The 15,392-nt window shown below is 41.1% G+C and overlaps 1 protein-coding gene, 1 long non-coding RNA gene and 2 other non-coding genes across 5 annotated transcripts; all 4 read right to left on the bottom strand.

Moving 5' to 3' along the window:
• Window positions 1–1,963: 1,963 nt before the first annotated feature.
• On the bottom strand, window positions 1,964–3,874 carry LOC125140999. The gene is made up of 3 exons (XM_047811943.1): window positions 3,826–3,874; window positions 3,430–3,752; window positions 1,964–3,016 (listed from the first exon to the last, which is right to left on the bottom strand). Exons 1-3 carry the CDS (start codon window positions 3,872–3,874, stop codon window positions 2,684–2,686), a joined length of 705 nt encoding a protein of 234 aa, XP_047667899.1. The 3' UTR covers window positions 1,964–2,683.
• A 316-nt stretch (window positions 3,875–4,190) lies between these two features.
• LOC113640308 lies at window positions 4,191–14,296 on the bottom strand. Of its 2 annotated transcripts, XR_007143832.1 has the most exons (5): window positions 14,099–14,296; window positions 11,621–11,713; window positions 8,063–11,543; window positions 4,776–7,854; window positions 4,191–4,602 (listed from the first exon to the last, which is right to left on the bottom strand). It is a non-coding gene; the product is annotated as an uncharacterized LOC113640308 (long non-coding RNA). The 2 variants fall into 2 exon arrangements; XR_003440025.2 differs by having other exon boundaries at window positions 4,776–11,543.
• Window positions 11,817–11,980, bottom strand: LOC113640429. Its single transcript, XR_003440072.1, has one exon. It is a non-coding gene; the product is annotated as a U1 spliceosomal RNA (small nuclear RNA).
• LOC113640432 lies at window positions 12,960–13,150 on the bottom strand. Its single transcript, XR_003440075.1, has one exon. It is a non-coding gene; the product is annotated as a U2 spliceosomal RNA (small nuclear RNA).
• Window positions 14,297–15,392: the final 1,096 nt, after the last annotated feature.

Raw genomic sequence — 15,392 nt, 5'->3', positions numbered from 1 at the left:
GAGCTATTTTCATCAGCTGGTATTGAGCACTATAGTTAAACATGCACATAATGATGTTAGTGTACTGACAGCCACGATATCCTGTGACTTGTGAAAGTCTGTGGATATGTTTGTACATAAAGATGTTTAATTGGCCAAAGCCTTTCTGTTGTGCACCACTCAGAAGCCCACTGACATTTTACAAATATCAGATTTTTTTGGTGTTTGGCATGTATCCTTCTCTGCAAATAGACTGGCTGCCTTGATGCAAAGAACCCAAAGTATTTGTAGACTTGCTGTGGAGAGGAGATAATAAACAACCAGAGATTCAAGCAGTAGTTTCTGTATGATATTCTGCTTCTAAATATTTTACATCCTTACATCTGGGGGATAAGGGATAAAAAAAATAACTCAAACTTTTGAAGTCACAGTGATCAAATGGTAAATATGGTGAGATGCTATTAATTTGTCTCTATTGTGCTATGCTATGTAATATGTGTGGTTATGGAGTACTAGCTAGATGCTAGCAGAAAGTAAGGTGTTAAAAATATAAAAGGTAGGCCTCTATTAATGTCATGCTTATAATTCGTCTGGGATATCATCCATTCATTCATTCATTCATTCATTTTCTACCGCTTATCCGAACTTCTGGGGTCACCGGGAGCCTGTGCCTATCTCAGGCGTCATCGGGCATCGAGGCAGGATACACCCTGGACAGAGTGCCAACCCATCACAGGGCACACACACTCTCATTCACTCACGCAATCACCAACTACAGACAATTTTCCAGAGATGCCAATCAACCTACCATGCATGTCTTTGGACCGGGGAGGAAATTGATATAAAATGTTATGATGTAAGGAATTTGTAAACTGTTATGGCACCTAAAGTACTAGGTATTGTGTATTCTGATGAATTACCTTTTAAGATGTTTCATGGACCTTTTGCAACAGATTAACATTAAAATTGAACGGGTACATCTGTTGAAAGTGTGAAGAAAGAATGATTAAGTATTCATAGGTAATTGACCCATTTGGGTATAATACCTGTATACCCTGTCACATAATTATACCCCCATAACAGTGAGAAAGAAAAAGTTAAAGAAATCAAGTTAATCTGGGTATAACCTTGATTATACAAAACTATAATACAAATAAAAACCCAAGTTTGATAAACAGATATTGATAAGCTAATAATGTTATTTCCCACGGTTACCATGCCGTACTTGCTTTAGGCTGATGAGTCATAATACACTAGTATTGTGTGTAAATGTATAATACACATAATACAAGAGTCTCCTGCTGTGGAGACTCTTGTCAAACTTTAAGTAAACAACCAATCAACACAGTATGTACTAGAAAAACAAGTGTCATTAGAACCAAGTTTAAGCAGTTTTAGTGCCATATTACATTTACTCACTTATTATACACACATCCACACCTAAGCACCACAATCTATACACTGCTCATAATAAACACATATTGTATAGTGTGTTTCTTAATGATGTGCTCATTTCTTATAAGAAAGTAACAGAATGCTTCCCTTCCTTTAGACAGCTAATCAAAACTAAAAGCGTCTCAATTGCTTAAGTCAGGGTTTGATCTATTTGCACTGAGAATGCTTTGTCTCCATAAATGCCATTCATTTACATGGATCATATACCTTTAAGAAGGAACTTATGACTGATGGTTATGATTTTTTCAAAAAGTTCCAAATTTATGAGGTTGATAATTTTAATACTTCTGCTGTCATAAGATCAACATTATTTGTACTATGTTAATGTCCGTAACCCAGTAAACTCAGTTACTAATACCAACCTAAATGTGGAAAGGACTAGAAAACCATTTTTGTTAAATGCCAGTGTTCATGATAAACATTTGACCTTTCACTTGGCCCAGTACAGGGGTGTCAGGCCTCACTGTCAGTCTATACAGTGTGCGTCTTGGTTTAGTAAATCAAGAAATATACTCCAGGTGTTTATTATATTAAGTAAAATAGATTTATTGGAACAAAGAGCAAAATGGGCAACACTTGAAAAGTGTAGCAAGTACAAAATCATTGACTGTGATTAAGAAAAAAGTAATAAATTAGTATAAAAAAATTTACAATTTATACAATGAAATCCAACTATGTACTAGCTTTACTGTTGAAAATTTTAAACAAAATAATTTGTAATTATAATAGTTGTGTACTAGAATAGAGGTCACATTATTTCTCCACATCACACACACACACACATCACTCCACATAATGCACTAACTGGGAAAAACACAAACACACTACAGATTGTACAGCCCTTCAGATTTCAGCTGGTCGACAACAGAGTGTTGGTAACATACATACCCCCTGTTTTTCCAGTACTTTCGATGGGAACGTCATTTTTGCAGAGCAGAAAGTTTTTTTTTTTGTATTTATGTCCCTTTGATGATTGGCCACAGAGTGTACAAACTGGGAGACTTTGCACCCTTGACAGTTTAGCTCCTAATTCTGATGGGTGTTTCCTCTTACGGTTATAGTAAGTAGATCTTGCCCAGCTGACAGATGTGCCAGTGCTGTGATTTGCACGTCTGACTGGCAGGCAACATGGACACTGCCAAAGAGAGCAATGAGGCTGGAACAGTAACCGGTACCTGACCGAAGAGCATTACATGATGATTCTCCAGGCTGGTGTGAGATGATCGAGGAGTTTGCAACCACAGCAGTTTCACCAGTACGTACTGATGTGCCTGTTGTGCTGAGAACCGATGTCTTGTTGAGCCGGCGCGTAACGCTTAGCCATCTTGACCCTATGGATGACATCCATCATCCCTTTTCGTCCGACAGTAGAGGGTGTTACCCCTGTGGGTCCTGTACAGCTGATTAAACTTCTGTGGCTGCTTATCATGTTCCTGCCTGCATTCCAGGCCTCAAGGATTTTGCACCGCTGCTCAGTGGTAAGTGAAAGCTTGTTTTCAGCAAGGCAGATCTCCACCAGCAAGGAACAGAAGGTTTCAAGCTTTTGAAAGCCAGGAAGAGGGTTAGGACTGCAGGCATCCTCCTGTAAAAAAAATACAATTCAGAATACAGGAGGTTCAAATGTGTATGTTGTCGTCTTGTTCTTTAATGAATTTTATAGCAATTGGCGTATTGTTTCATTCTAACAGAAACTAGGCTACTCACAAATGCCGGTGGGTTTACAGTGGAGGTCATCGGCCTTGAGAGTGATGCGAGACGGGGCGACATCCAGAACGCCGTCTCTTATCTCCACGTTGCTGTGGTACGCCTCATCGGCCTCGCTTGTATCGGGGTGTCCAGGCTGAACTATCTCCTCGTTGACGATGTCCTGGAGACAGAAGGGCCCAGATTCACCCGTGCCCTGGCTGAAGAGGTACTACAACCCAAGCAGCTTCTCGGGAATTCACGTCTGCAGGGGCTCGGAAATTCTCCTCCAACAGAAACTAGGCTACTCACAAATGCCGGTGGGTTTACAGTGGAGTTGTCATCGGCCGTGGAGAGTGATGCGGGACGGGGCGACATCCAGAACGCCATCTCTGACGATATCCTGGAGCAAGGAGGCCCCGATTCGCCCATGCTCTGGCTGAAGAGGTACTCCAACCCGAGCAGCTCCTTGGTTTCTCCAAACAGCTTCTGACACCAGGTGTTGAGGCAGTTGATCAGTGGCGCGGAGTATACCCTGTAGTGCGGTCCTTTGCCACCAAACACTGCATCCGCGTTCCACCGTGCAATGCAGCTTATCAGGAAAACCTGAAAGGGCCGAGCTGCACAGTGGGGACCTGAAGGTCACAATAAAGTGTATTAGAACAAAGAATTTCCTTTGCTAAAAGTATACAGACTACATTTTTGTACCTGGAATCACATTTGGAGCAGCAGCGGCAAAACAACAATGGCGGAACATACTTTGGTGGCTTTGCGAACATACATTAGCATCCAAACGTGTACATGCAGCTACATGTAATCTGTATAATCTGAGGTTGTAATCGATAAAGTACATAACGTTATTTTATCATCAACACAGAAAAAAGTTAGCCTTAGCATGTAGCTACCTACTATCATGTGTGCTGATAATGTATCATATTGCGGTAAAGTAAAAGTGTATTAAACATTAGTATACTTAAGGTACATTACCAGATGTGCTAACGGTAGCCCCGCCCACAGCCCCGGACACAAGCGGTTCTTAAGTCTAGACCTGCAACATTTTGGTGCTACTAAAGAACCACTTTTCCTGGTTCAGAGCCGGTGCTTTGGCGGTCAAAACAGAAAGAACTGGTTCTAAATTAGGCTCTGGCTCTGAACCAGCACTCAAACTGCCTCGGTGGAAAAGGGGCATTAGTGCCGGACGACATCCTCATCAGACACAGATTTCATGGCTGCCGGATCCTTGGCTCTCACAGCCTTGACGAGCAGCTCTAGGTCTTTCCATTTCCTGTCCTGATGGCTGGATCAGGCTGATTGGGCTTGTCGGTCGGTTGAGAATCTTGAGAAGGCAACCGAACAGACAGACTGACTCAAGGAGGATGAAAACTTGTGGAAGCTCTCTGCATATTCAGTGAGGTAGTCTTTCACCCACTGGTTCAGGATCACTGCATTATGTTTGTCACCTCAGCTCTGTGCTTGTCAATTACGCTGCAATCACATACAGAACATAAATTCAGAACAATCAACATTAATAATGAGTATTGCAAACTTTGCAAACATTTACACTGATAATAGCTGTAGTTTTGCACAAACAGGTACACTTGAGCATGCAATGAAAATGCATAGACTATAAAAGTATTGAATGTAATATATGCACTTACTATTTCATGTATCCCACAACATTTGAAACAAGCCAGTGAAAAGGTGCATTTCACCTCTTCTTCACAAGGATCTTCTCTGCATGGGTCAGGGCAGTCGAGTGGTTCAGCAACTCCAGTGGAGGTGTAGGGAAGACCATCCTATTTTCCCTGTACTGGCGAACCTCTTTGGTCGCCACCAGTATGGCCTGCTGGTGATATTCAGGGGCATCTGGGTTGGCAACACGGACTGAAGTCGCCATCCTCAGTTGTAATCTACTGATATACACTTAATACATTAACAAACAACAACAATTAACTCTAATGCTGACTTTTCTTATAGGCCTCTATGAACAATGTCTGTTTACTGGAAAAATGCTATGCAATTCTGTGTAAATTCATTATGTACAGTATTGTGTGCCTAAAGAAACCTCTCTTAGGAGGCATTTGAATAGAAAAGTAGTAAATATAACAAGCAAACAATAAATAAAGTCGTGTGCAAGGTCACACATTGTTTTAATAGCAATAAACGATAATAAAAAACATAGTAATAACACTAATGATATTAATATTAAAATAATAATGACAACAACGATAACAGTAATAATAATAAAGCAAAACTGAACGACTTTCCAAGCAGACATAATGAGACTGATATCAGAAAATCTTACGTTGTGCAGAAACTCAAACCAAACCTTTAAAATGACAAGCAGTAAAATTGCAATTTCTCCTAAATAAACCAAATATCAAATAAAAGACTGCAGTATAAGAAATAAAATGCAGCACTGATTTGTTCTATGTGCAGATTTGATTGGTAGTCACATTTATTTGTAGAGCATGTTGAATCTTACTATAGACTCTCAAAGACTGATGATTAGCAGTGTGACCATATACTTGACAAATGAAGTATTTGTGTAGAAGAGAGTCATCCATGGGACTTGATATGTAATAAATGTAGTCGTCTTTTTTTTTTGCAGCACGTTTAAAAACGAGGTAATGTTTCACACAGTGTTCCAGTCCTTTTGATGGGGACCACAGTGTTAGTCCGGTAATAATGAACTTATAACAATGCTAAATGTTTTCTTAATAAAAGGTCACCCAGAAATTAAGGAGGAATGTCAAAGGCTAAATTTAAATGGACAGTTTAAGCCAAAGTATAAAAAGCTGTGGTGGTGAAAAGCCCTCTTTAAATGAATGTTTATGTAGCAGCTTTTCAGTCATTTTATGTGAATGTACTGCATGTTGGTGCCTATAGAACCCGAGCTTAGACAGAGCTTAGGCAGTTAAATAGTAAAGTAGTACAAGTGATGGTGTGCAATGGGTGTGTCTTTTTCAAACCACCATAGTGTTACCTGTCAATCTTATGTTAGGCAGAAATGACTAGACTTGAAAATCAAATGTTCAAAATGGGGAGTGATAAAACATAATTTGAGCTAATTTAACCAAATAATCAGTTAGCAACGCTGGTATAACATAAAATCTAGCACCTTTGTATGCGCAGTGTGATGATTAGTCTACAGTCAAGAGGTGAATGTAGACACTCAACCAATGATTACAGCAGAGTGTCTAGGGTGACCACTCAGCAGCACAGAGAAATCACACAGGGAATTCTACACAATCAAATCCACCTGAGATCTGGGCACCAGTTACAAACCAAAATCTTACACAGTGGGATAAAAACCCAGCTGAAATGATGCACGTGACTGGTCCTGAACAGACACCAACACTGATCAGAAGCAGCTGGACACAAGGGAAATTCAACCTCACCAAATTATTCTATTCATAATGTATTAAAACACTTCAAAAACAAAACATCTCCCCATTGGAGAACACAAGCACAAAGTATAATGCAGTTTTATCTGACCCTAAATCGAGAGTACACTGTACGAGTACCTGAGCACAGTGACTGAACAACACAGAACCACGATGAAAAGTACAGACTTAGTGCACACACACTGGCCATAGAGACGGGCCGCTGTAAGAGATCATGGCTCTGCAGAGCAGAGATTGTGCACACAGCGCATCGACACTGACCAACTCTCACAAACTGTCCATCCTGTTGGGGGAAATAGGAGAGCTGCATTTTAGCAGGACAATATGGATCTGCCTGCCACAACCGAGGAACAGTGAGTAACACCACCAAACAGCCCTGTCTAAAGCTCCCACGACTAATGATATTAATCTCGTTGAAATTGTAGATTCTGGACCAATAACAGGACGGAACTGTCTACACTTAACTAGTCAAGAATAGCTGAAAGGTCCCGCTGGGCTGGACAAAAGTGGAGTGAGCCTCTTCAAAACACCTGGGGAGTCAAAGACCTTGTATAAAAAAATAAAGTTCAGTTTTGACGGTGTGGAATGCCAAGTGAACATTATACAATGTATTAATCTATGGACTTTGTGTATTTAGAGGCCATTGATGAGGTGTGGGCAAGTCAGCAGCGACGCCTGGAGTGCATCCAGGATCCACCAGACATGAGCATGTACAGAGTAGCACGTAGCACGACCATCAACGATGTGGACGTGCCGTATTACAAATGTCTGAATGGAAGCAACAGCCTGGAAGGATTCCGCAAATACTGTCTGTATACTTTTAAACAAAAGATATTATTTGTTCTAATACACTTTGTGACCTTCAAGTCCCCTCTGTGCAGCTCGGCCCTTTCAGGTTTACCTGATAAACGGCATTGCACGGTGGAACGAGGACAGGAGCTCGGATGCAGCGTTTGGTGGCAAAGGACGGCACCACAGGGTATATTCCGCTCCGCTGATCGACTGCCTCAACAGTCTGTGTCGGAAGCTGTTCAGAGAAACCGTGGAGGAGAATTTCCGAGCCCCTGCAGACGTGAATTCCCGAGGAGCTGCTTGGGTTGTAGTACCTCTTCAGCCAGGGCACGGGCGAATCTGGGCCCTTCTGTCTCCAGGACATAGTCAACGAGGAGATAGTTCAGCCTGGACACCCCGATACAAGCGAGGCCGATGAGGCGTACCACAGCAACGTGGAGATAAGAGATGCCGTTCTGGATGTTGCCCCGTCTCGCATCACTCTCAAGGCCGATGACCTCCACTGTAAACCCACCGGCATTTGTGAGTAGCCTAGTTTCTGTTAGAATGAAACAATACGCCAATTGCTATAAAATTCATTAAAGAACAACAAGACAACATACACATTTGAACCTCCTGTATTCTGAATTGTATTTTTTACAGGAGGATGCCTGCAGTCCTAACCCTCTTCCTGGCTTTCAAAAGCTTGAAACGTTTTGCTCCTTGCTGGAGGAGATCTGCCTTGCTGAAAACAAGCTTTCACTTACCACTGAGCAGCGGTTCAAAATCCTTGAGGCCTGGAATGCAGGCAGGAACATGATAAGCAGCCCCAGAAGTTTAATCAGCTGTACAGGACCCACAGGGGTAACACCCTCTTCTGTCGGACGAAAAGGGATGATGGATGTTGCCACCGCAGTCATCCAGAGGATCAAGATGGCTAAGCGTTACGCACCGGCTCAACAAGACATCGGTACTCAGCACAACAGGCACATCAGTACGTACTGGTGAAACTGCTGTGGTTGCAAACTCCATGCTACAAAATGGTCATTTACCATCACAAAGACCACCTCCGTCTCTTCCGCAGAGCTACCTCCAGCACCACACCAGCCAGCAGTGCTCCCTCTGCCGGACTACCCCCTCATGCAATATGTGCCCACACCTAGCATGGCAGGGACAAAGCTGTTGAAGGAAAGGACCGACATAACTATGCCACTCTCCCGATCTAATCCACCTTCGCTCCTGCCGCCGTTGGGGAGAAAAACCCCAGCCTCTCGTAGGATCACCAGACCTGCGCCTACTGTCTCTTCCTCCATAGCCATCCCTGCTATTTCGGGCCCCTCCACACATCATGTAATGCTCTTCGGTCAGGTACCGGTTACTGTTCCAGCCTCGTTGCTCTCTTTGGCAGTGCCCATATTGCCTGCCAGTCAGACGTGCAAATCACAGCACTGGCACATCTGTCAGCTGGGCAAGATCTACTTACTATAACCGTAAGAGGAAACACCCATCAGAATTAGGAGCTAAACTGTCAAGGGTGCAAGTCTCCCAGTTTGTACACTCAGGGTTTTTCCTGGGTCAAAATTTGTCTTCCCAGCCGCCCAAAGAGAGGAGGAAAGAAGGGTAGAATTTGGTTTAGAGGACAAATAAAGCTGGGTGTCATCAGCAGAGCAATGAAAACTAATGCAATATTTCCTAAAAATATTACCAAGGGGTAGTAAATAAATAATAAATAAAAACAGAGGGACTAACAGGTGAAACATATGATCTAAATTTTTTTTAAAGTTGAACAAATTGAGTGTGCCAAGAGAGAAAAGATCTGAACCAACTAAGAGGGACACCGGTAATTCCTACAGAGAGTAATCTATCAAATTGTATCAAAGGCCGCCGTTAAATCGAGTAGAATAAGTACATCAGCAGATCGTTAACAACCTTTACCATGGCAGTCACTGTACTATGAAAAGGTCGAAAACCATATTGGAATTTTTCAAACGGGCTATTTTTTAAGAGATGGCAATGAACCTGAGAAGCAAGGGCAAAATTGAGAGAAAGGGCAAAATTATTAGAGTCAGCTCCTGGTTTCTTAAGTCTTGGAGTGATTACAGCAACCGCACCAGAGGTGAGAGACGAGTGTATAATATCAGTTACTATACCAGATAGAGAAGATAAACAAGCTTTGACCAGGTGAGTGGGAAGTGGATCTAACTGACAAGTGGAAGACTTAGATTGTTTGATAAAACCTGATATTTCATCAATAGAAGAAAGTTCAAAACTGTAATAGTGACAATTGAGAATCACGAGAAGGTAAATATGACGGAACAAATGTCACATTATTTTGAGACGTTAATTGTTGAATATTTACAGTTTTATTATTAAAAAAGGTCATTAAATTATCGCATAGATCACTAGAATATAGATGAGAAGGAAAAGTATGAGGCTGTAGGATATTATTTACTGTATTAAACAAGGACCTTGTATTCCCGTTACCTAACCCAATTATATTTGAGAAGTAATCAGATTTAGCAGTTAAAAGAGCGTTCTTATAAGAGAGCATATGATCTGTGTACATATCTTTATAAACATTAAGTCTGGTTTTAGTGTATAACCGTTCTAGGCGACACCCCTTACTTGTATCTAAGGTGCAGCAGTTGTATCAAGTACACTGTGCAGTCCCATGGAACGACCCAAGTTGGTTTTTTCAACCATAAAGTTAACACTGAATGATATTAACTTATGATCTGATATGGCCAAAACTGAAGCATGACAATTGGAAGGTGTTACACCAGAACAACAAATAAGGTCAAGAATATGGCCTTCACTACGAGTTGGAAGATCAACAAATTGCTGTATTCCAAAACTGTCCAGGCATGAAAAAAAAAATCCCTAGTGAGAGTATTGTTGACATTTGTCCATGTGTATATTAAAATTGCCCAATATAATAACATTGTGATGTAGAACTCAGTAAAGTTAGGAATACAGAAAAATCACTAAAAAAAACAACAACAAAAACTAGTATTGCTCCTGGGTGTGCAATAAACAGTGGCTACAACAGTAGGAACAGGACCATTAATTTGTAAAACTGTTGACTCAAATGATTCATACAGAGCCATGCTCATGAGAGAAGCTTTCCACTTCTCATAATAAAGTATCGCAAGCCCTCCACCACAGCCAGACATGCGAGGCTGACAGGTGTATGTAAAGCAAGGAGGGACAGATTGATTAAGCTGGGAAAAGTCATGGGATTGTTGCCATGTTTCAGTGAGACAAAAAGTCAAACTTACTGTCATTCAGATGATCATAAATAAGAGGTCCTTTGTTTATTAACGAGTGAATACTAAATAAACCAAAAGTAAGATCAGTCGTAGCAGATTCAATGCTGGTAGTCCGGGCGATATCGGCCAGCCCGTATTGATTTCTTTGGTGGGCGCAGAGGGGACGACCAGAACGATTGGACCAGTGTCATCGTAGATATAATTCCGTTGTGACCCACGATGGATGTACTTCTGCTGAGGATAGCAAATAATATCCTGGTGCAATCGAAGGGTCAGTGGTGGTTCAGTGACACGGGGTCGCAATGAAAAAAATTCCAACGCAGTATATTGGATGTCGATGTCGCTGGATGATGAATAAAATAGAATATAATCTACATGAAAAGTCGGCTAATCCACATTGTTGAATGCAAACTCCAGGGTAAATCTGAGAAGATGGAACGTCATCAAAAGCCACGTTATGAAGCGCAAGGTTAATCAGTTAGGTGCAGAGAATCACCGAGCTGCTTATTCAGTCTTTGGATAAAATAGTGCCAGTTGATCCTTTAGTTAGAATGGAGTTGCTGATTTCCCTCTGTGAAAACAGAGTGCAGTCGGAAGCCGTGTTTGGAAGTGTCAGGTTGACCAGCCAGCAGAGATCACTGAATTCCAGACTTCCCCAGTTAGACACAAACGGTCACCTGAACGGTCCTCAATCCTTGCAGTCAAAAATGACCAGAAAAGGCAACAGCAATCAAACAGTCAAAACAAACTCAGACCATGGGGAGCAGAGGCAGCAGTACACGCCAGCATTCCCTCCAGAAGTGAACACATGTTGCTTACAAATCCTGGGTCGAAATGGTTGCATTTCAACACAGTCCACAGCTTTCTGCCCAGTGGTGTAGTATCCTGATGACACCTAATTGGTACTGGGTGTTGGGAATCAAACAGCAGGTATTGGTGTGTGGGGCTTTCCTGTATACTTGTAACTTCTCTTCAGTTCCTATGAGAAAGTATGCCAAAACAATCAATTCAAGGCAGAGTGCATTTAATAAGTTTGTTCAGTCCAGGAAAGCCAACCTGTTGTCTCCTGGTAAAGAAAGTTGTCCCCTGTTGCACTGATATCTGTGAAGGCCTGTAATTCTTGAATCTTGATCTATACCCAGGTCACACCTACAGAACATACACAAGAGATGTACATTGTACAGAGAGCTCCAAACATACACAAGTCCTGCAAATGCACTAGAATAATGTCTAACTTTAGTACAGTGAATATCAGGGGAGAGCGCGAACGCAGTCCCCCACTACCAGAAATTATGCAGTCGAGATTCCCACATTTGGGGAATTCGCAGGGGTCAGCACAGCCGGAGTGCAATGGCTGAGCCTCGCCCTGGGTGAACCACCTTCTTGATCATGGTATCTCCCCTGCCAGGTAAGTATGAATTGCAGCTCCCTCAGCTAGTGACTGCACCACCACACACACCCTTTACCATTAGGGAGAGGAAACCAGCTTTAATCATTACACAAACGTGCAACACTAAAACACCACAGTCTACACATGCTGCAAAAATAACACTACATTTATTACATTTAAAGCTGAATGTTGACGAATATTGTCTAAGAAACCACAGTACGATACTTCCCATGATGCAGTGCGGCTGAATATGGAACGAGATCCACAGTGTTCATTAAAATGCGTTTATAAATCAATACATCTGCACTTTACACTAAAAAGACTCAGTACAAAACTACTGACACAACACTGTACGGTAAGCAGTAGGGGACAAGAACAGTGAGTTTTATTAAGATAGTGTTAAAGCCCCGATACAGTTACAGCCCCAACCCCCTCGTTTGAGGGTTAGATCGAAGATGTAAACAACAACAACATTTGATAACGTTTATTGATCGCACATAAATAAAGGATAAAGTGTGAAAGATGCTTTGAACTTACAATTCCAGGTGACTATAATCAGAATATTTGAACAAAGATTGTTAAATAAGCACAAACGAGAGAAAGTTTCTGTGTCCGACCTCTAATATGAGCCCGGGCGCCATATTCCCGATAAATAGTTCCGGATAAATAGTTCCGTGTGTCACAAGTTGTATGTCCGCTGCAGAGAGAGATTGTGATTATAAGCAGCGTTGGGCAATAACGCGTTACTGTAACTAGTTAGTTTTTCTTAGTAACTAGCACAACACTGATTATAACCGTGTAAACGAGTTATAGAGTACCTTCTATAAAACCACACTGGCTTTAAATAAACCCCCTTAAATCCCCCTTTTCTGTAATGAACTGTGAATAGAAAGAGATCATAAAGCCCTGAAATAAAGAGGTCCCGAAATAATCCGGACACAGAGACATAAGTGTTGTATTAGAGCTAGAGAAATGTAGAGCTATAACGTTTCTTTAACAGTACAGAGGGGGTGCACCGTTCCCGGAGGTACTGCAATACCGGGTCGATGCGTGGAGTGGACGGAGCAAGCCCCTATTCCATCTCCCTGCTCCAAAAATCAATTTAATATATGGTCCCCGGGTAGGGGACGTATCAGATATTAAACTGATAAGAACAGATACTACACTTGATCTTAGCCAAAAGGCCGAGAAGCGATACCGACAACTGCAGACAAGAAACGGTGTCATTCTACACAAGTGTAAACACGAGGACGGTAAATACCGTTTTCTCTTCATATCCTTAAACAACATCATTCAATACATGGCGAACATCTTGTTAATGCTAACATTAGCAGAGGAAAAGTCTGTGTAAGTAATCTTTAACTCCTAAACACAAAGGAAACGATAATGAATTCAAAAAGCGACCAATCAGAGACGAGAATACAAACTCCTCCACACTACAATATCACACGGGGTTAGAAAGTAGTTTTCAAAACAAAACATTAAACTGCTTTAAAATCATTCAATTGTTACAACAAACACGCGCGAAACCAAATGTGGGGAATTTAAAGAGATGTTACAAATGTACCACATTTGACCACTGAGAGGCGCTGTTGTATAATCAACAGCGCCGCTCAGTGGTCAAATGTGGTATTGCAGAAGAAAAACGGTGTTAATTAATAACATGCTATATTCGGGGTCAAACTTCTTATACACGAGGCTTTCTCGGCGAAAACAAGATTAATTATGGCCAATAAATATAATACAGGCAACCTAAACACAATAAGAAGTCAGAGTCACCAAACTGCATGTGAATTTCTCCATAAACTGATTTATAGCAATGACATAAAAACCGTTACTATTTGTGGTTCAAAGGATGAAAACATTTAGAAAAAAAATCACTGTAACGCCACTAAAACATGAACAACGTTGTCAGCAGTCCTAAATGTAGTAAAAAGGAAAGTAAGGTGGTCTTTATAAATGCGCCACTAGGCCTCCATTTTCACACAGCACTTTAGAGGCCTGTTTAATTATACACAGCTCGGACTACATTCATTACATTTACTCTGGACAGACAGTGTTTCACAACATTTAACGCATTAAGAAGATACTTATGTCTCCAAAATAAATAAATAAATAAATAAATCACCTTTTGTGAAACTTACACAATGTCACGAATCGCCAGAAATCCAAAATCCTCTGATGGTAAAATTATAAGTAAGAAAAACATTTCAAATCACAAAAACAAAAGTGTTTTACGGTTTCTCACTCTTAGTGTTTACACGTATAAAGAAACGAGCTTTAATTACTCTAATTAGTCCTGGTAAGCGAATTTTACACAGAATGTCGTCGGTCGCTGAAAATTGTACTCACCTGCTGCTACTGAACAATCAGCTCCACCTCAGCGCCCCCTACGGGACGAAAAGTAAAGGCCTCAAAATGACTGCAATAAATGAATACACATTTACACATTCCATTTTAATTTTTTTTTAAACAGTATAAAGGGGTGCACCAGACATACTGTAATAACAGGTTATTTGTTTAAAATCCAGATATTAGCACACTGAGCAAGTTAGAGTAGCTAGATAAATAAATAAATCATTAAGGATCAAATTTAAATAAGAATGTTCATAAAAGCAATGTCACTTGGATATTGAACATGTCTCTTGTGCAAAACCAGCGTGAGTTCATCAATATATAGTCATCAGCTTGCTTGATTGAACTTGTACTTGTCCCTGACGTTTCAGGGCTCAGAGGAGATAAATGCTGCTACCAATTTTCCAAGGGCATGCAGGGGTACTTTAACGTGCTTAACAACTAGTAGGTTGTGAAAGGCCCAGATGGTGGCCTTCACACTGTTCAGGCTGATACAGATGGTTTATTCGTTTTTTAACGTAACAGTGGGGTGCCCCGGCCCACCCCTAGTACCAATCGTCAATAACCCAACAGATGTGAATGCATGGTGTGCCCTCTCAGTGCCCTGGTCAGGAGGATTTTATGAGCTATCAACCACGTATGACCTTGTGTGCATTCTGCAGCATTCTGCCAAACTCTTCCGTAGAAAGGCCCAGAACTAGACTTCCTGGTTCTCTGTCCTGCACACAAGAGACAATGCCCTTACTGTCCGTTAAAACTGCAGGTCCTCTAAAAGATGGCACCTAGTGTTTTTATCTGTAAAACCATAAATATTAATCACATTCAAATCACTGCCTAAAAGGGTCAAGTTAGCTATTGATAAGAGGCTGGCTGGTAAGTAATTTTTAAATTTTTGAGCAAACAGCAGCAAAACTAGCTTAGCCCAGTAAGTCACACTGGATAAGGGTGTCTGTTAAATGCCGTAAATGTAAATGTAAATATTACCCATCAATTGAATAGTTGCTATAGTTAATCTATTTTATTCTTTGACCAGTAGATAGCAAGCACATGCTCCAATTACTTGATTTTTGTTTCATCAGAAAA

Source organism: Tachysurus fulvidraco, chromosome 1, assembly GCF_022655615.1.
Source record: "Tachysurus fulvidraco isolate hzauxx_2018 chromosome 1, HZAU_PFXX_2.0, whole genome shotgun sequence".
NCBI lineage: Eukaryota > Metazoa > Chordata > Actinopteri > Siluriformes > Bagridae > Tachysurus > Tachysurus fulvidraco.
The sequence above is the reverse complement of the archived record's forward strand: the minus strand, read 5'-3'. Positions and strand labels throughout refer to the sequence as shown.

What these genes read in the sequence shown, in the direction of transcription:
- LOC125140999 (XM_047811943.1), bottom strand. Translation starts at nt 3,874, where the DNA reads ATGTTCCGCCATTGTTGTTTTGCCGCTGCTGCTCCAAATGTGATTCCA. An exon ending in TGCTCCAAATGTGATTCCAG is followed by an intron (nt 3,753 to 3,825) that starts GTACAAAAATGT and finishes TGTGACCTTCAG; the next exon opens with GTCCCCACTGTGCAGCTCGG. An exon ending in CTGTAAACCCACCGGCATTT is followed by an intron (nt 3,017 to 3,429) that starts GTGAGTAGCCTA and finishes TTTTTTTTACAG; the next exon opens with GAGGATGCCTGCAGTCCTAA.